The sequence below is a fragment of the Pristis pectinata genome, chromosome 25, assembly GCF_009764475.1.
Source record: "Pristis pectinata isolate sPriPec2 chromosome 25, sPriPec2.1.pri, whole genome shotgun sequence".
Lineage (NCBI taxonomy): Eukaryota > Metazoa > Chordata > Chondrichthyes > Rhinopristiformes > Pristidae > Pristis > Pristis pectinata.
Genome location: NC_067429.1, coordinates 7,028,634 through 7,049,088, shown reverse-complemented (window position 1 = coordinate 7,049,088; position 20,455 = coordinate 7,028,634). Strand labels below are relative to the sequence as shown.

General features: G+C 42.4%; 1 protein-coding gene across 1 annotated transcript; it reads right to left on the bottom strand.

Moving 5' to 3' along the window:
* Nucleotides 1–11,651: 11,651 nt before the first annotated feature.
* rpl19 (ribosomal protein L19) lies at nucleotides 11,652–18,208 on the bottom strand. Its single transcript, XM_052038537.1, has 6 exons — nucleotides 18,152–18,208; nucleotides 16,129–16,235; nucleotides 14,844–14,966; nucleotides 13,920–14,040; nucleotides 12,883–12,993; nucleotides 11,652–11,824 (listed from the first exon to the last, which is right to left on the bottom strand). Exons 1-6 carry the CDS (start codon nucleotides 18,154–18,156, stop codon nucleotides 11,701–11,703), a joined length of 591 nt encoding a protein of 196 aa, XP_051894497.1. The 5' UTR covers nucleotides 18,157–18,208; the 3' UTR covers nucleotides 11,652–11,700.
* Between the last annotated feature and the right edge of the window lie 2,247 nt (nucleotides 18,209–20,455).

The following is a 20,455-nucleotide window of genomic DNA, read 5'->3' as shown; positions in this document are numbered from 1 at the left end:
TCAAGACAAGCTCAGAAATGAATCTCCCTTGGAGCACATTCACCCTTGGTTATTTGTTTCTACTTGCATTTGTAGGCAAGGTCAGGTTCAGTGACAGACATTGCTGAGAGCTAATCATTGGCATGGTTTCTGCCTCTCCTCGTCGCCTTGAGCCAATGGCGTTATTGAAGGTGGGACTTCCTATCCCTACAGTAAATCCAAACGGATTTTGTATTCCGAGTCTGAAGGAGGCTGTGATCCTATTTACTACGTCCCGTTCCTGACAGCCAGGTTGAGTCCTAAGCAGTGCCATGTCAAATTCTAAGTGAAAACCACAGAACAATTGGGCTGGTTTTTAAGGAAGAGATGGTTCAGGCAGAGTTGAAGGGCGAAGAGAAGGCAAACGAGTGCAGAGCGCCCTGTGTTAGGACAGAGATACAGAGCACATTAAAAGACTGCTTATCATAAATTTAAAAAATACTGCAATTGCTGGAATTCTGAAATAAAATAGAAAATGCTGGAAGCACTCAGTAGATCAGACAGCATCTGTGGAAAGAGTTAGTGTTTCAGGTCTGAGACCCTTGGTCTAGACAGATTATGACCGTTCTAGAAGATGAATGATCTCGACCCGAAACGTCGACTGTCAGATGCTGCCTGAACCGCTGAGTTTCTCCAGCCTCTGTTGTTCCAGATTCCGGCATCAGCAGTCTCGTGTGGCTTCTGATTATGAAAGGGGTATTGGTATTGGTTTATTATTGTCACTTGTACCGAGGTCCAGTGAAAAACTTGCCTTGCATACTGATCATACAGGTCAATTCATTACACAGTGCAGATACATAGAGTTAGTGCAGAGTGGATTGAGGTAGTACAGCTAAAAACAATAACAGAATACAGAGTAAAGTGACACAGCTGCAGGGAAGCGCATTGCAGGTAGACAATAAGGTGCAAAGTCACAAGGTAGATCGTGAGGTCAAGAGTCCATCTGAACGTATAAGGGAACCATTCAATAGTCTTATCAGCATGGGATAGAAGCTGTCCTTGAGTCTGGTGGTCTGTGCCGTCAGGCTCCTGCATCTTCTGCCCGATGGGAGAGGAGAGAAGAGAGAATGTCCCGGGTAGGCGGGGTCCTCAACCATGCCGGCTGCTTCACCAAGGCAGCGAGAGGTATAGACAGAGTCCACGGAGGGGAGGCTGGTCCCCGCGACGCACTGGGCTGCGTCCACAACACTCTGCAGTTCATGGTGTAAATGACAGTGAACACCAGGCTGATTACAAAAGAATCAGAAGTGGAGTGAAAAATTTAAATCCGAGGCAAAGAGAGTGTATGAGAAAAGATTAGCTGTCAACGTAAGTAAGAATCCAAAAGTGCTCACTGGGCATATAAACAGTAAAAGGGTAATATATGGATATATTGTCTAAGTAACAGACAACAGGGGGTCGTGGTAAATGGTGGTTTATTGAAATGGAAGAAGGTTGGTAGTGGTGCTCCCCAGAAGTCAGTGTAAGAGTCATTGCTCTTTTGATCTGCATTAATGATCCGCAATTGGGGGTTCAATCCACAAGTTCTAAATTTGCAGATAACACAAAACTTGGACGTATTGTGAACTGCAAGGACGTTAGTGGTAGACTCAGGTGGATATAGGCAAGCTGGGCGCATGGGCCATGTGGCAGATGAAGTTTAATGTGAAGTAATCGGTAATTGGTTTATTATGGAGAAATGTGAGGTGATACATTTGTGGTAGAAAAGATGAGAAGAGGCGACTTAGAATAGAGGATACTGTTCTAAAACGAGTGCAGGGTGTGGGGATCTGGAAATACGTGGCAGGGCAGGTTGAGAAAGTGGTAAATAAAGCCCACACAATTCTGGGCTTTGTTAATAGAGGCATAGGGTATAAAAGCAGGTATGTCATGCTGAAAACTTTTCCAGCGTATTGTGTTCAACTGTGATTGCTACATTATAGGAAGGATGTGAGAATGTTAGAGAGGGTCTGGGAAAAAAAAATTCTTTCCATGAGCAACCGCAGCTTCAAGGAGAGATTAGAGAGGCTGGGATTGTTTTCTTCAGAGAAGGCTGAGGGGAGAATTTGACAGAAGTATATATAACGCTGAAGATTCTGGACAGAGAGGATAGTGAGAGCCCTTTGATGAAGGGATTAAGGACTTGAGGTCATGGTTATAAATAAAGGGGGAGAGAATTAAGAAGGGGATACAGACAAACATTTTTACACATAATGCGGTTGGAATCAGGAATGCACTGCCAGCAGAGGTAGAAGAGGTAGATTCCATTGTGGCATGATTCCAAGGGCAAAGCAAGCTATGTTACCCATAGTTTTGTTCTTTACACTGTTTATTCTTTTGTATATATATTTCTTTTATTATGAATAAAGATTATTTTTGAAATAAAAAAATACAAAGGCAACTTATCCCTGTCTGTCGTTATTACCTTGAGTCCTTTTGATGTCACTAAGATCTGTACAACAGGTGTTTTCCCTCTGCTTGCCTACATTTACAACAGCCAGAATTGAATTACGAGAGGTCAACCCAGGGAATTAATTAATATAAACACACAAGTAGCACTCCTGGTTCCACAGGTCTGTATTTGACCCCATTGACCTTTAGAACTGTTCAACCCATCTTTTCTCATCAAAACACTTGTGAAAATGACCAGGTAAACTTGGAGATTTACAATAAGCAAGCAGGAAAAAGGCGGTTTGGTGCAGAAACACCTATTGATGTCAGTGTAATTTTATTACTGTTGTGTAATCTATTGATATTATAAATACAAAAATATTTCTCTCTCTCTCTCTCTCTCTCTCTCTCTCTCTCTCTCTCTCGCTGTCCAATGCGAGGTACATGGAGAGGTAGTGACTCTGTTGGCCCTTTAAACATCCACTGTCCACACCCCCACTCTGATCATTCATGCATTCAGCCCAAACTAGCTGTCACCACCAGTCTAGAACCTTGTGTCAGCTTTTACACTTATAATATCAATAGATTACACAAAGGCAATTAAATTACACTTACATCTGCAAGCCTTTCTACACGGAACCATCTATTTCTTATTTGCTTACTGTAAATCCCTGAAATAACCTGTCTGGTCATTATCACAAAAAAAATGTTTTGATGAGGAAAGATGTGAATTTTACTCTGGTGACAGTTCTGGGGTTGAACATTTCTGAAGGCCAATGGGGACAAATCCAAATTTGGTGGAACGTAGGGTATTCCTTTGCATTGACCTGTAAATCTCATCGACTGCCAAACCACAGGAGCAGAGAAGGAGACAGATGCTGAAATTCCAGCTGCATCGTGCCTGTCTTTGTATAAATAACTTCTGCAGTGTTTCCTTTAACTCCCAGCTTGTTCTTTAGAAATTCATCACAGAACCTCTTGGCTGCTCACGGCATGCTGGAATATTACGTTTTGGTCAATTTCTGGGTACATGGGGCACAAGCTACATTTACTGTATGACAACCCAGCCCCATTACCATAGGTAGAGTTTGTCATGCTTTTGCTTCTGATGTGATTACACTCCAGCTTCACCAGTACAGTGGACCCCTAACTTCCTCCACAGTTTGGGGCAATTAGGGATAGGTAATAAATGTCAGCATTTGGGGTCTAATGAATAAATAAAATGATAAGATCAATGTCAACAATAAGATATTTATTTTTTAAGATATTTATTTATCAGTCACATGTGCATCAAAACACACAGTGAAATGCGTCTTTTTGCGCTACTGAGAATGTGCTGGGGGGCAGCCCACAAGTGTCGCCACACTTCCAGCGCCAACATAGCATGCCCACAGCTCCTAACCTGTACGTCTTTGGAATGTGGGAGGAAACCGGAGCACCCGGAGGAAACCCACGCGGACACGGGGAGAACAGACAAGCTCCTTATAGACAGCGGCCGGAATTGAACCCAAGTCACTGGCGCTGTAATAGTGTTACACTAACCACTACACTTGCATGCCGTCGTCCAGAACAAAGCAGTCCCCACGATTGGCACCATATCCACCACTCTATTTATTCCCTCAGTCAATGGCACTCTATGGCTACATTATATACCATCCACATAATGCATTGCAGTTATTTGCCAAGGCTACTTTGACAGTACCTCTCAAACCCACAAGCTCTACCACCAAGAAGGACAAGGGCAGCAGACACATGGGAGTCTGTGTGTTCCCCTTCGTCGCACGCCAACTTGTCTTGGAAATCTATCGACATTCCTTCATCGTCACTGAGTCCAAATACTGGAAAGCCCTACCTGACAGTATTGGGGGAATATCTTAATCTGAATGATGCAGCAGTTTAAGAAGGTAGCTTACCACCATCTTCTCAAGAGCAATTAGTGACTGGCAAAAAATGCTAGCTGTGCTGTGACATTCAGATTCCTTCTTGTCTTCCTGCTTATCACCCTCCAGCCTCTGTCTCTGCCTTCGCTCTCCCCTCCCTCCACCTCACTCTGTCTGCCTCTCCTTTCTTTCTCTCTGCCTCCATCCATCATCCACCTGCTTCTTGCCTCCCAAATCCAACCCTCCCCTCCCCTACCAGGCTTCACCTGCCCGTCATCCCCCACCCCTCCTCAGTCCGCCACTCACCTTGGGCTCCCGTCTCACCACACCACTCCCCCTCCCCTCTTTATACCGGCCACCTTCCCTCTCCACTCTCATTCCTGATGCAGGGCTTTCGACCCAAAACATTGACAATTCCTTTCTCACCCCCCTAGGGACGCTGCTCAACCCGCTGAGTTCCTCCAGCAGATTGTTTGTTAGTCCCATAACCAAACTGTGGTCTAACCGTCTGACAGAACCCTTTTCTCTTCTATTCCTCTAGGGATACAATGGTAGCAATTTACATGATATATTTAACAGAGGGTCATGGAACTGTTACAGTGCAAGAGAAGGTCATTCAAGTCTACACCAAAACAGTAATGTGAGTTTTGCAGAAATGATGAATAGGTTGCCATATCCACTGTTTCCCTGTTGCCTTCCTCTTCCTCTGTCAGCTGGTGCTGTTGGAAAAGTGTGTTCAAGCTCCAATTGACACGATTGATTTAGTTTTGCTGGCACAACAGCACAAATGAGCTCTGTTGGGATTATTAAGCAATTACAGGGAAGCTTGAATGATTTGGGTCATTTGTCAGTTTCCCCAGCCATTAGTGACAATAAGACATTGTTTAATAATGATAGACATTGGCAGAGCATCTTTGCATTATATAATATTGTTGAACTCCAGTGCTATTAAAAATATGAAAACTAATCTGTTTTACTCCTCCCAGTATTGCCTTGTTTATTCCTTCCTCTAAGTCCTTCTGTGCTATTCTTGCTCTGTCTTGTTGATACATTACATGTATTTTCTCTGGATTGCTGCCACATACACTCTGAACTAGCTGCTATCCCTAGCATTGTTCAAGATTTTATGCTAGCAATCACGATATTTGCATTTTTTCCCATGTAATTGGGTTTTATAACAGTTCTTGTAAAATCTAACTCAATTATACAATTATTCCGTGAATAAAACAACTAAGGGATTAAAATTAACTCATTTAACTAAAGTTACTAATAAAAACACACTGGAAATAAATATGTATACACTAGTTTAATATCGTTCTCTTTAAGTAGTTGATTTCAATGTTGAAGTGCTTCAGAATACACTATTTTTTTTCTTTTGAATCTGGTGTAAAAATGTAAAGATTATTTTTATCTCATCAATTTCCAATAGGGAAAAGTAAAATTAGGCCCCTTTTGGGCTATGAAGAGCCTCCTATGGGGGGTCTTAGAAAAACTAAGAGCATAGTGCACAGCCTTAAGCTAAACCTAACCTTCATGCAAAATTTCAGGCTTCTAGGTTGTTTTGTTACTGAACTCTACGTGGAACACAGGGACATTCTATTGTATTGTGTACCTTTAGATGAGTGAATGGAAGAGAATAAAAAACAGATGCACGAGTAGGCCCTTCAGCCCCTCACGCCTGCTCCCCCATTCAATAAGATCACAGCTAATCTTTTACCACAGGACCACTTTCATGCACTAACCCTATATTCTTTGATGCCCTTAATATCTAAAATTCTATTGAGCTTTGTCTTGAATATCTTCAGTGACTGAACCTCTACAGCCCTCTTGAGTGGAGGATTCCAAAGATTCTCCACAATCTGGGTGAAGACTTTTCTTCTCATCCTATTGGGCGTGTTGGATTTGACTGTTTTAAGTAGTTTTTTAACATGTATAGTGCTTAATACACCTCAAGTGGCTGTACAAGGAATGGCCACTTATTGGTTCATTCATCAGGTGAACATGTTTTCTCATTGGTTGTTTTTTGCCACAGGTATCTAATAGGTTTTTCGATTGGATTATTGTTAGCTAAGGAGTACCTCTTATCCCAGGTATAAAAGGTGTCGTTTTTTTGTTAATCTCTCTCTTGCTCTCTCCCCCCCCCCCCCCCCCCCCCACCCCCAGCTCATTTTTAGTTCCTTTGTCTCGGCTCATCTCCCTCTAGTAAAGCTAATGCCATGTGCTCTGTGACTGTTTCTTTGTTTTAAACTTTTCCAATAAAACTTTGTGAAGCACCAAGTTGTTTTCAACTCATTCTTGGACTCCTGAAAGAACCTGCGACTTCGAAAATAACCAGATCTGACAGGCGACACAATGATGCACCTAGTGGAGCTGCTGCCTTACAGCTCAAGAGACCCGGGTTCATTCCTGACCTCGGGTGCTGTCTGTGTGGAGTCTGCAAGTTCTCCTCGTGACCACGTATTCCGGTTTCCTCCCACAACCCAAAGACTTGCGGGTAAGTCGGTTAACTGGCCACTGTTAATTGCCCCTGGTGGGTAGGTGAATGGTAGAATCTGGGGGGAATTTACAGAATGTAGGGAGAATGGGAGTAATATAGGATTAGTGTAAATGGGTGGTTGATGGTCAGTGCGAATTCAATGTGATGAAGGGCCTTTTTGCCATGCTATATCCCTCAATGCCTCCATGACCCTTGTTTTGAGACTATGACCCCTGATTGTAGACACTTAAGTTGCAGGAAACCTTATCTTTGCATTTACCTTGTCAAACTCCTGAAGAATTTTTTAGATTAGAATAAGATCATGATAAATTCAAATGAGCTTAGGTCCAGTGTAAGTAACTTTTCCTCATACGAAACTCCTACCATTCCAAGAATCAGTTTAGTGATGATTTGTTGGACTCCCTCTATTACAAGTTCATCCTCCCTTAAGTAGGGGACCAGCCTGTTCACACTATTCCAGATTTTGTTCTCACCAAGACCCTGTATAATTGGGCCAAGTTGTCCTTACTCTTCTACTAAATCGTCTTGCAATAAAAAACAACCTATTGTTTGCCTCCCTAGTTCCTTGCTGTACCTGTTAGATTTGTGCAGGGATACCCAGTTCCCACTGAACACCAACAACTATCAGCCTCTCACCATTTAAAATACACACTATCTTTCTATTTTTTCTACCAAAGTGGATGACCTCACATTTTTCCACATTATATTCCATCTGCGATGTCCTTTCCCATTCATTTAATCTACTGTATCTATATCTCCCTGAAGTTTCACAACCCATATTGCCACCTAGCTTTGTACCACCAGCAGACTAGAAGTGCAATGCTTAATCCCCTCATTCAAATCATTGATTTAGATTATGAACAGCTGGGGCATCAGGACCGAAGCCTGAAGCACCTCAGCAGTCACAGCCTGGAAATGAACCATTTATCCCGACTCTCTGTTTTCTGTCCGTTAACCAATCCTCGTTCCACATCACTAGATTACCCCCAATATCACATGATCTAATTTGTTTAATAATTTCTTGTGTGGCACCTTATCAAGATCATGTTTAGAGATAATGTTTTAGACATGCTGTCAAAGGCCTTCTGAAAGTACAAGTGCAGCATATCAACGTTTTCACTTCTAGTTACAAACTTAACAAAATCCAAATTTTATCACACAAAGTTTCCATTTCCTAAATTCATATTGACTCTGCCTAATCCTATTTCTATTTTCCAAGTGCCCTTTTACCACCTTTTTGACAATAGATGCCATCATTTTCAGAGAACTGATGTCAAGTTATCCATCTGCAATTCCATTTTATCTTCCTTCCCCTTTTCTGAAATGGTGGGGTTCTCTGCTACATCGCAATCTGTTGGAACTATTCAAGAATCTGTGATTCTCTGGAAGTGACAACCAGTGCATCCAATACAGGCCAACCCCAGGTAACAAATGGGTTCCGTTTTTACAGATGTCCTTAAGTCGATTGTCCATAAATAGGAAAACACACAAAAATCACTCAATATGGTACCATGCCTCCACAGTATTCTAATGAATGGCATCAAAAAACACACGACTGATTTGAAAGAACAATTGCCAAAAGTGGAGAGCGAGAGGAAACTAGTTCTGCCATTCGTAGAAACGAATGTGTGACTTTTTCAAAAGTCAGACTTTTGAATTTAATAATATTGTGGGAGCTCATTTACATGTACAGTGTAACGCTATTACAGTGCCAGTGACTCCGGTTCAATTTTGGCCACTGTCTGTAAGGAGTTTGTACGTCCTCCCCATACTTGCGTGGGTTTTCTCCAGGTGCTCTGGTTTCCTCCCGCATTCCAAAGACGTACAGGTTAGGAAGTTGTGGGCATGCTACATTGGCGCTGGAAACGTAGCGACACTTGTGGGCTGCCCCCAGAATACTAAGCAAAAAGATGCATTTCACTGTGTGTTTCGATGTACATGTGACTAATAAAGATATCTTAATCTTATCGTAAGTGTCCGTAAGTCAGTCGTTCATAGCCTTGCATCTATAATATCACCTCCTTTCTCAGGTCCCAGGGTTTATTGCCTTCCGGGCACTGAATGTCTCCAATACTGGTTTTCACTGATCATTTCTTTGAGCTCCTTGTTTACTCTAAGCAGCACATTGGCTCAGCAGTTAGTGCTGCCACCTCACATTTCTCATGAAAGCAGACAAAATGTTTAATTTGTCTGTCATTTCCATATTCCCAATATAATTTCCCTTCTCACGGTCTGTAAGGGACCCATGAGAGCTTTAGCTATTTTTTTTCTTTTATGCAAATCTATGTAACCTCATACAATTTTTTTTAATGTTTCTCCTGGCCTACTCTCTTATTCTGCTTTACCTGTCCTTACTGATGCTTTCTCCTCCTTTGCTGAATTCTGAAGTTTTCCAAATCCCCAGTCTTATTTTCACTGGCAAGGTAAAAAGTTTTTTGAATTTAATCTAATCCTATCATTAACTTCTCTTGATAGCAGTTGCTGGATCACTTTTCCTGTTTTTTGTTCCCTTAAATTATTATATTTTACTTTTAAATGATTTATTAATTCTTTTAAAGTCCTTTCCTGTCAAACCTTTAAATGCAGGCTCCAATTCTACTGGAGCCAACTCGTACCTCGTGGCTTTGTGGTTTACTTTATGCAGAATTAAGACAGGTTTCAGATTGAACTAAATTATTTTAAATATTTATAGAAAAATTCTATCTCGCACTGTCCCCTAAAGGACATTATTGACCAGATCGTCAATTAACTTTTTCTCATTATTTGAAAGGAGATCTAAAATAGTCTGTTCCCTTGTTGGTTCTGAGCGCACTGATCTGGAAAACCATCTATTATACACTCCAAGAATTCATCCTCCACATCAGTACAGTTCATTTGGTTTGCCCAGTCTATGTATAGATTAAAGTCCCCTGTGATTATTGTATTAGCTTTTCTATATTTCCTGATTTAGAATAAGCACCACATTATTATTTATGTTTGGTGGCCTATTAACAACCTTCATCAATGCTTTTTGCCTCTTGCTCTACCCAAGCTGATTCTACTACTTGTTTTTATAAGCTCTTTCTCGCTGCTGTTTTTACCCCATTCTTTGATATCAGGGGTACCCTGCCTCCCTTTCTACGTTCACATCTCTTCAAAAAGATAATTGACCTGCAAGATGTAATTCAAACCTCGGTCACTGTGCAGCCATGTCTCTGTAATGGCTGGTGGATTGCTTCCATTTATTTCTATCTGGGCTATTAATTCACCTACCTTTTTACAAATGTTGTGTGCATTCAGATAAAGAACTTACAGTTTTGCCTTTGTACCATTTTTCTCTTGCTCTGACTCTGATTGGAGGATTATGTTTGTGTGCTCTGACCCTCCATGAAAGAGTCTGGTTATCATTCCCCATTTTGCTACCCTGCCCTCCTGCGTGGTCCTTTCTCTTTAATGTTCTCAATTTCCCCTCACCAGGATCCACCCTCATTGTCCACACTCTCTGGACATTGCATTCAGAGAAAGCCCTACCAAACAAGACATAAAAAAAACTGCAGATGCTGGAATCTGGAGCAAAAACTGTTAGCTGGGCCCATGAGTTTATATCCCCAAGTAATCACACTTCAGTGACTAAGAAATTGAAGGAGGTGTAGGTCTCCCAATCCCTTATGCCTGGTCCCACCATTCAATATTACCTCATCTTTTATCTCAGACCCACCTTCCTACACCAACCCCATATCCCTCAACTCCCTTTATATCCAAAACTGTGTCAATCTCTGTCTTCAATGTACTCAGTGACTGATTCTCCACTCTCTTAGGTTGAGACTTCCAAAGATTCACTAATGTCTGGGTATAGAAATTTCTTCTCATCTTTCCTGAATGACTTAACCCAACCCCCCCCCCCCCCCCCCCCCCCCCCCCTTATTCTGAGTGCCTGGCCCTTGATTCTAGACACCCAGCAAGGGAAGACATCATCCCTCTCATTTTTACTAAACCCAGAAACCTGAAACTCAACCCGAAATTATGAGGCTATAAGGCTAGAGCTTGTAAAATGGCATGACATTTTTGAAGGGAAGTGTACTATGGAGATGTGGTCAATGTTCAGGGATCTCTTGCAGGATATTAGGGATAAATTCATCACGGTGAAGCAGAGAAAGAATGGCAGGGTGAAGGAACCATGGGTGACAAGAGAGGTGGAACTACTAGTTAAGAAGGCAACATACATAAGGTGTAAGCAGCAAGGATCAGATAGGGCTCGTGAAGAATATAGAGTAGCAAGGAACTACCCAAATAGTGAGATTGCAAAGCCCTTACGTGGAGGAATATGGGTGCCAAATCCCTCCACAAATACAAAACTAGTATTATGCACCAGTTACATAGGGCATTTGACACCACAACTGGAATGCTGTGTACACTATTTGTCTCATTTGAAGATGTTGATACATTGGAAGCATTTCAAAGACTTACTAGACTAATACATAGAATGAGTGAATTGCCTGGAGGAAATTTTAGAGACTAGGCTTGTGTCCACTGGAGTTTAGACCAAAGTCACATTCAAAACAATTAAGGTCCTGAGGGGCCTTGATAGGTTTGATGTGGGGAATTTCTACAAGATCTAGAATTCAGGAGTTATTATTTAAAACTAAGTCACTGGTTTAAGACTGTTTAGGAGATCTTTGAGGATCAAGTCTTTTAAACCTTTCCTCAAAGGATGATGGAAGCAGAATTTGAATATTTTTAAGACTGGGATTGATGGATTCTTGCTAAGGGTGCAAATGGGCTACCACAGGAATACAGAGCTGTGATTAGTCAGACCAGCCACGATCTCATCGAATGGCAGAGCATGCTCCCCGGGGCATGAAGCATACTGCTAGTTCATATGTAAACAAAAATCTGACCAAGGCAGCTCATTGATGAACTTTTAATTAGTTTGCAAGTCTGTACAAGGGGATCAGTTTATTTTTTAGACTCTTCTTCCTTGGAGAGAGTCTTAATGATCTCTTCCTTCTTGGCCTGCAGACGCTCTTCACGGCGCTTCCGAGCTTCCTTAGTCCTGGTTCTGCGAGCCTCAGCCTGGTCACTACAAAACAATGAACTCCAGTCAGCACCACTGACAGGCTGATACAATTTCCAAGTGTTTAACTTTTTGAACAGCAATGCATATAATTGCTGCAGCATTAGTTCAAACTGCAACTGATTAACCATTACACACCACCATTATCAGCAGAAATACCTCAAGGCTGTATCAAAAAATCTTGTGTGGCTGTGAATTTAAGACAGATGGCCAAAAACATTCAGTTAGCTTTTAATCATCTTAAATAGGAATACTCAAGAGACTGCAGATGCTGGAAGGTGAAGTATTAAACGAGCTGCTGGAGGAATTCAAGAACTTCATCCATACTGGGTCTTGACCCTAAACTTTGACTATCCATTTCCCCTCACAGATGCTGCCTGACCCAATGAACTTCTCCAGCAGCTCAGTTTTTGATCTTAAATACTAAGTTTGGCGAGGAAAGGTTAGAGCCCTGAACATTAGCAGGAAATGGTACAGTCACTAAAAGTAGAGCAACTACACCAAGGATGAACATGCAGCTAGAAATGGAGCACCAAAATGTTGGAGGGTGGTTAGATAGTGAGAGGGAAGACATCACAATGATCCAAAAACAAGCATGAAAACTTTAGAAATCACAGTGCTGTTGAATTGGGAGCCATTATAGGCGTAGATCAGGAAGCACTGGAGTGAAGGGCTGTGGTGAGAGTTAGGACAATTATGCTTAAGTTTAGAGTAACAAAAAAAACAGCCAAGTTTGGAATTACGAAATTTACAGGCACAAAATCTTCAGAAGTGAAACCACTGCAGTGTAGGATTGAAGCAGAGGTCGAAACAGGGGGTCTTGTTGACAGTGAGAATGTGGTATAAAACTGAACAAAATCCAGTTTTAAATCAAGGTCCAAAAGGGAGAGATTCAATTACAAAATTATTTAAATATGCACTGAAGCCCTGACCCTTGGAAACATACAATTAGAAAACAGGTATTTCAATCAATCCCAAGGGCCTAACACATTCATACACAAAGTCTAAAATTAAACAGCAATCTTAAATCCAAAATGCTTTTTGCAGATATACACAACACTTACGCCAGAAGCTTCTTGCGAGCTTTATCTGCCTTCAGCTTGTGAATGTGTTCCATCAAGATGCGCTTATTCTTGAACACATTACCCTTCACCTTCAGATACAGGCTGTGATACCTGCAAGGGTACAGTGCCAAAGAAATACAGCTCTTATCTATTTAGACTGCATTGGTGGCATTGCTTTAAAATATACTCAAGGATAAAATATTTCATAAATAATGACACTGTTCAAGGTAAATGCATCAATTATAGAATCAAGTACAATTTAAAATTTGGACCTAAAAATATTCACTTTGGAATTCCAAAGTGAATCGGTTTGAAAATGTCTAAGAAATGGCATTTCTGAAATCCAAATTTAGCATCATTTGCAATTAGGCCATTTCCAATTAAAGTCTAAGGGGAAATCAAAGTATTTCAATGTCACTTATCAAACAGATTTTGACATCAATGCACAACATAGTACCCAGCTGAGTTGTGTTGGGGAGCTCACTCTGAACTCAGTTGACTGCTTGATCTCAGCCAGGGGTGTAGAAAGTTGGGATCACAGATTATCATCACCGGACTACAAAGAGAATAAAAGCTCAAAACCGCAAATTGTGAGTTTACACACACTTTGCAATGAAGCAATTAATGGCAAAACTGATAGAATCACGAGATCACCAAGTTGTCAAAAGATCAAGTGAACAGGCAAAATTCATGGCAAATGGATTTCAGCAATGACAAAAGTGGTACAAATTTGACCCTCTCTTCAAGGGATTATTGATGCTAGGTCAATTGTTAGCTTTAAATCAGAGCTATGGGGGAGAAAAGTAGACTATCCATAACCTAACTGAATGGTGGGATTAAATGTTCTACTGGTATTACTACGTTGTGTTCTACTGGTATTACTACGTTGGTAACTGAGGGTTCACACATGATGTCAGGCTCAGAGGTGGTCACACTCATGCTATAACCACTTGGGCTTCGCACACAGGCCAAGCCAAACCTCAAACGTTCAACTTTCAGACACAGCTCTTTCAGGCATCATAATAATGGAACCTTACATGTGGCGATCAATCTTCTTAGACTCCCTGTATCTGCGAAGTAGACGCCTCAGAATTCTCATTCTCCTCATCCAGGACAGTTTCTCAGGCATACGGGCATTGGCTGTACCCTTCCGCTTACCTGATCGGGAACACAAAGGAATATTTAATCAAACAAAACGCAGGAATCAAAGCCCAAGAGAACCTGCCACCAAATGATCAGTACTCTGGTCACCTGCAGTTATAGAGTTAAGTGAGAAGCACAATGCAAACAACTGAAGCCGTGGAACTAAAGGATTGATATGACTTATGAGAAAACACAAAAGACACTTGAGGTTTTCAGCCTGTAAAGGAGTCACCCAAAGAGCACAGAGTATGATGTTGGAATATAACTTGCATTTATTCTAAAGCTATCAAGCAAAGTGGTAACCCGCATTTCCATTAAGCATTTATTCTATAGCTATCAAGCAAAGTGGTGACCGGCATTTCCATTAAAGGACAGTTTTGAAGTGCACACAGCAGACTATTTTGTGAAATAATCCCATACTAACACACACCTAAAGCCCCTTGTGGAAACAGGCAGAGCTTCAACATCCAAAAGCATCCTGCCAGACTCACTTCTACTTGGTAAGGATGACAACAATGGCCTCACCCACTCCCCAAGCTATAAAACAAGAAGTGATTGCAGCCCCAAAGGAATAATGCTCTGTTTACATAGATGCCTACTATCTACTAGTAGGTGGCCAGGGTTAAATCAGCTGAAAGTCATTCCAGATAACACAATAAACCAATTTGATCATTACATAATTTACCCGAATGTCAAAGCACTAGAATATTAAAGGCCGATATATTTGCCATATACCCAAGACTCATACCAAATAGAAGGCACAAAATGCAAGTTCCTGTGACATTTTTAATGCTTTCAGTGAAGGCAAAAGCACTTACCAACACCCATGTGTCGGCCCTTCCTGCGTGCAAGGGTGTTTTTCCTGCATCGAGCACGCGAATGCACCGTAACAGGTTTGCGAATAATCAGGCCATCTTTAACCAATTTTCTGATCTGTTGACCTGGAATAGGAAAACAGCTTGTTAAAGAACCTCCCCATTTGGTAACATGATCCCCCCCCACCCCACCTCCCCCTTAACACATTATCTGGTGGATCTCACCCAAGTTTAAGTTGCAGTTTCAACTGCTCTGCGAGTCCATCACAATTCACAATACCATTGGGTCAGTCCAAGACTTCAATACAGTCGCATTGCTGGAAATGAAGTTCGCAAGAAAATAAAGGAACTATTTTCTTTATAGCTGTAGATCAGGAAGCACTGGAGTGAAGGGCTGTGGCAAGACTTCAGACAATTATGCTCAAGTTTAGAGTAATGAAAAAGGAGGAGGGCAAGAGCATAAAATAACAGAAGATTCATAATTTGCACACGTGGTAAAGTGAAAAAGTTTTGTTTATAGAGCTGGATGATCATTTTTGCATTGTTTGGGGAAGGGAGTGAGAGAGCAACCGATTTCAACACCGCTAGGTCTATAAGCAGCATTGAGTCAGGTTGAGGTACATGTATTGGCTGGAACTTCTTGCTTTCCTTGCAGATTTTACTACCAGTTACAGGAGCCAACAGGGAGGAGCATCTGCCAAATTAGTGTAGATTTGTAATCAGTTTCTTCCCCTCCATCAGATTTCCGAATGGTCCATGAACACTACCTCATTTTCCTCTTTTTTGCACTATTTATTTTGTAATTTATAGTAACTTTTGTCTTTGCCCGGTACTGCTGCTGCAAAACAACACATTTCACATCATACAAGTCAGTATAGCGTGGGTAATTTAGACAGACTGGGATCAAAATCTTCAAGCTTGGCACAAATTATGTGACAACTCTTAATGAGAGCATTTCTGGTTTATGATGGTGGGAGATGGAGACGTTGAGTTGAATAGCCTAGCCCAAGATGTTCCACCAGGAGAACAGCACTGGATATTTTAAGAATACAGATGCTCCTACGTCTGTATAAAAATGATTAGACTTCAAGCAATTGATATTCAATACGTCACTGAAAAACAATTCTTTGAACAATATAGAATTCCCTCAGTCATGCATCCATATTGTACAGTCTGCAGCTTGTATTAAGGCCAACATGTTCAACAACAAAAATTTGAACAAGGCCCACTGATGAAGCACTGACTCAAAAATAACATCAAACGAGATCAGACTAAAGCTCATACTTACGAGAATTGGCATTGGCGATCTCATTGGTTTCGTTGGGATCCAGCCATACCTTCTTTTTCCCACAGCGCAAAACGCTGGAGGCAAGCCTCTTTTGAAGCCTGAGCATACTATATTAAAAAACAAAATTAGTTTTACAAGTATCAACATGGAGAAATGCATCATTCGTGGTTATTCAGAATTCTGGCAAGGGCTGAGTCGAGCAATTGACCTTAAAATTCACCAGAGAAATGTCAAAACCAAACAAAGTTGCAACCGGCTAATGCAATATTCCACCCCCAACCTTCACCTAGTTACACATTAGGTGTGATATGACAACAGGTTGTCTGGAAAAACTCTTCATATATTGACTGAAGTTTCTCCTTGTGAACAAAACTAGGATTAGCAGATTCCAAATAACAAGTGGCTCATTTACAAGATTTGGAAGAATTTACTCATGGGATTGTGGACAGCTTTGGATGTTGAATCAATGAACATATTCAAGGCTGAGACAAAGATATTTAGACGTAGGCATAGAACATTACAACACAGTACAGGCCCTTCGGCCCACAATGTTGTGCCAACATGTTATCCTGCTCTAAGATCTATTTAACCCCTCCCTCCCACATAGCCCCCCCCCCCATTTGTCTATCATTCATGTGTCTATCTAAGAGTCTCTTAAATGCCCCTAATGTATCTTCCCCCATAACCTCTGCCGACAGTGTATTCCATGCACCCACCACTCTCTGTAAAAAAAAACATACCCCTGACATCCCCCTTATACCTTCCTCCAATCACCCTCATGTTAGCTATTGTTGCCCTGGGAAAAATTTAGTCTGTTAATGAGTCCAGGCTACAGGCAGAAAACAGAAGTCAAAGCAAAGACCTGACTGGCAATGATTTTAATGAATGGTGGAATTGGCTCATGTGGCCTATTATTGCTCCTGTTTTTAGGTTATATATTAAACATTTTCAAACTGAGAAAATCTTCAGGGAATGTAGATTGTGAAATCAAGCATTTAATGTAAAAATTGATACTTGGGTACATCAGATTATGAAAACATGGTTTGGAGAGATTGCAGGGACAACATCCAGAGAAATACACGGGGAAGGAAAATTTAACATATAGCTATTTACAGGTCAGTGACTACGTAAAGCATTGTTATTTATGACTGGGGTTTTTAAGCCATGAAAAAAAGTCACACTGCATTAAACTGATTAGCATTATTAATAAAACATCCAAGACTTCTGAGCCACACAAGAGCAACAAACAACCTGCTGGAGGAATTCAGCAGGTCGACAGATGAGTCTAACAGTTGAACGGGCAGTTATTTAAGGGTCGTGGAAAATGAGACCGAATTGAAAGGAAATCAGCAACTGAAAGCACAGATGACCCAGTGATATTAACAGGAGCGTGTGCGCTCAGAGAGTTCCCATTTTATGTCTCGTATTCTGGAGACAAGAGACTGCAGATGCTGGACCCTGGAGCATAAATAAACTCCTGGAGAATAAACTCCCGGAGCACCTCAGCGAGTGGGGCAGCATGTGGGGGGTGGTGGGGGAGGGATGGTCGGGGCTTCGGGTCCAGACCACGTACGCAGTCCTGCTGCAGGAACCCATTCCCCACCCACAGACGCTGCTCGACCCGCTGAGCTCCTCCAGCCGTTCGCCCCACGATGCAGCATGCCATTCGGCCCATTGAATCCATTCCAGCTCAGAGCAACCCCATCTCCCCAGCGATCCCCCTGCACTGCATCCTCTCCCCCCTCCCACCCCCGGGCACATGAGCCCGCTCACGGCTGCAGCAGGAGTGGGAGGTGGGGGGTGGAATCGCTCCCGTCCCGGGACAGAGGCGGCGCGGCCTCCGCGGGGCCCCGAGGCTTCTCCGGGGGGGGGGGGGGGGGGAGCGGGCCTGGAGCCCCATCGGCCGGGCCGCTGCCCGTCCCTCTCCGTGTGCTGGGACCGCCGCGCCTCCACCTCCCTCTCCCTCTCCCCCCGTTCCCTTTCCCCGCCGCCTCCCTCTCCCCCCCCGGGGGCCGCCGCTCACCTCATGGCGGCTCGATGGCGCTGGCCGGAAAAGAGCGAGCATGCGCAGACCCGGTCGCTCTACCCCGCTCGGGGGAAACCAACTGCTCCCAAGAGGGGGAACGGGACCAATCACCTTAGCTACAGGCACTCCTTACACCGTTCAATACACTGAAGAAACGCAAATACTACAATAATTTATAATTTATTATATTTATCTATATTTTCCATCCCTGTTTGTACAGAAAAAGCTCCAAAATGTACAGATTAAGCCTTACAGTACCCCTATAGTGGAATACCACAGCCCAATCACGTTTTACGCGATGACGTAAGCGCCACCCCCCCTCAGCCTGCCAGCGCGATTTACGTGTTGGCGTCAGCGCAGCCGTTCAGGTTGCCGTCCCGTAATCCGTTACGTGATGACGCAGCGCCAGCGATGCTACGGGCAGGAGCCCGGGAGTGACGTCACTGGTCCCGTCACTGTCTGCACTTCAGTGAATGTACCTGCAGCTCCTCTTCACAGCCAATCAACCATTCGGCCCATCTTGTCCATGCTGACCCTGATGCATACCTTACACTTTAGTTTTCCAATGTTTGCATCATTTTAGTCTAGTTGCAATTTTGCTAAGATATCTTTTTTAGTTACATGTACATCGAAATGCACAGTGAAATGCATCTTTTGCGTGGAGTGTGCTGGGGGCAGCCCGCAAGTGTCGCCACGCTTCCGGCGCCAACATAGCGTGCACACAACTTCCTAACCCGTACGTCTTTGGAATGTGGGAGGAAACCGGAGGAAACCCACGCAGACACGGGGAGAAGGTACAAACTCAGGCAGTGGCGGGAATTGAACCCAGGTCGCTGGCGCTGTAATAGCGTTATGCTAACTGCCGCACTACCGTGCCTACCCTCCAACGTTGGTCTGAGGATAATACCCAGGAACGTAATTCACAAATGGCAAATTAGGAGCAGGAGTAAGCCATTAATCTTTGAGCCTGCTCAGCTATTCAACAATATCATGGTCGGTATGAGATCTAACTCCTTATTGTTCTTTTACCCCTTTTTCCTTAATACTTTGGTTAAAACAAATCTATTCATCCCACATTCAGAATCTGATCATTGATAATTCACTCAATGTCAACTGTCATTTGCAGAATTCCAAACTTCCATCACCGGTGCACAGAATCAAAGGAATTTGTGGCAAAGTCGGAGATTACTTGTCAATGCCATCATCTGTATCCTAAGAAGGAGGAAACCGCAAAGACATTTAAAGATAGGGTCCAAACGTGGGCAAATGAGACTAGTTTGGATGGGCACCTTAGTCAGCATGGACCAGTCAGGCCAAAGGGCATGTTTTGATGCTGTATGGCTCTTTGACTCTATCAGGCAAGTGTCCTCTTTTTAAAGTACCTTAACAAATAGAAATATAAATTACTAAATCAACAAAGGAAACAAATTAAATAATGAAGTAAAATCTAATACATAAAATTTGAATTATTAACAAAGTATCCTTGAAATACGAGTAGATTTGACAGTTCTTGTGAACAAAGATAAAGTTAATGTCAAAGCATAGTGGAAATAAAATTCAAGTCCCTGTGGTACCTCAGGACAACTTGTATAGTTTATATTTTCTGTTTTGTAAAGTCCAGAAGGACAAGCATGGCCTTAAATTCAGAACAAGGCCTCCAGTGGATACAAGGCTAAACTATCCAATCTTTCCTCATAAGATAAACTGATCAGCCTTAGCATGTCTGATGAACCTTCTCCGAACTGCTTTGAAAACATTAACATCCTTACTTAAATGAGGAAGCCCACACTGTACAATTAGTCCAAATGTGGATCTCACCAAGGCCCTATATAACTGAAGCATAACCTTCCTACTTTTGTATTCAGTTCCCCGAGCAATGATCAATAGCATTCCATTGGCTTTCCCAGTTACTTGCTGTATCTGTATACCACCCTTGTGGGCATCGTGCATCAGAATACCCAGATCCCTCTGCATCTCAGAGACCTACAGTCTCTTACCATTTAGATGACCCGCTTTTTTTTTATTTTTCCTGCCAAATTGGACAATTTCACATTTTCCCACATTATACTCCATTTGCTAAATCTTTACCCATTCAGTTAGCCTGTCCATATCCCTTTGTGTTTCCTAATGTCCTCTATACTTGTCCCACCTATCACTGCGTCGTCAGCCCAATTAGCAACCGTACCTTCAGTACCTTTATCCATATCGTTTATTTAAATTGTATAAAGTTGAGGACACAACTTAAGGCCTTTGTTCTAACCTCAAATACCAATCGAAGAATGCAGCTGTATCAGCAGACTC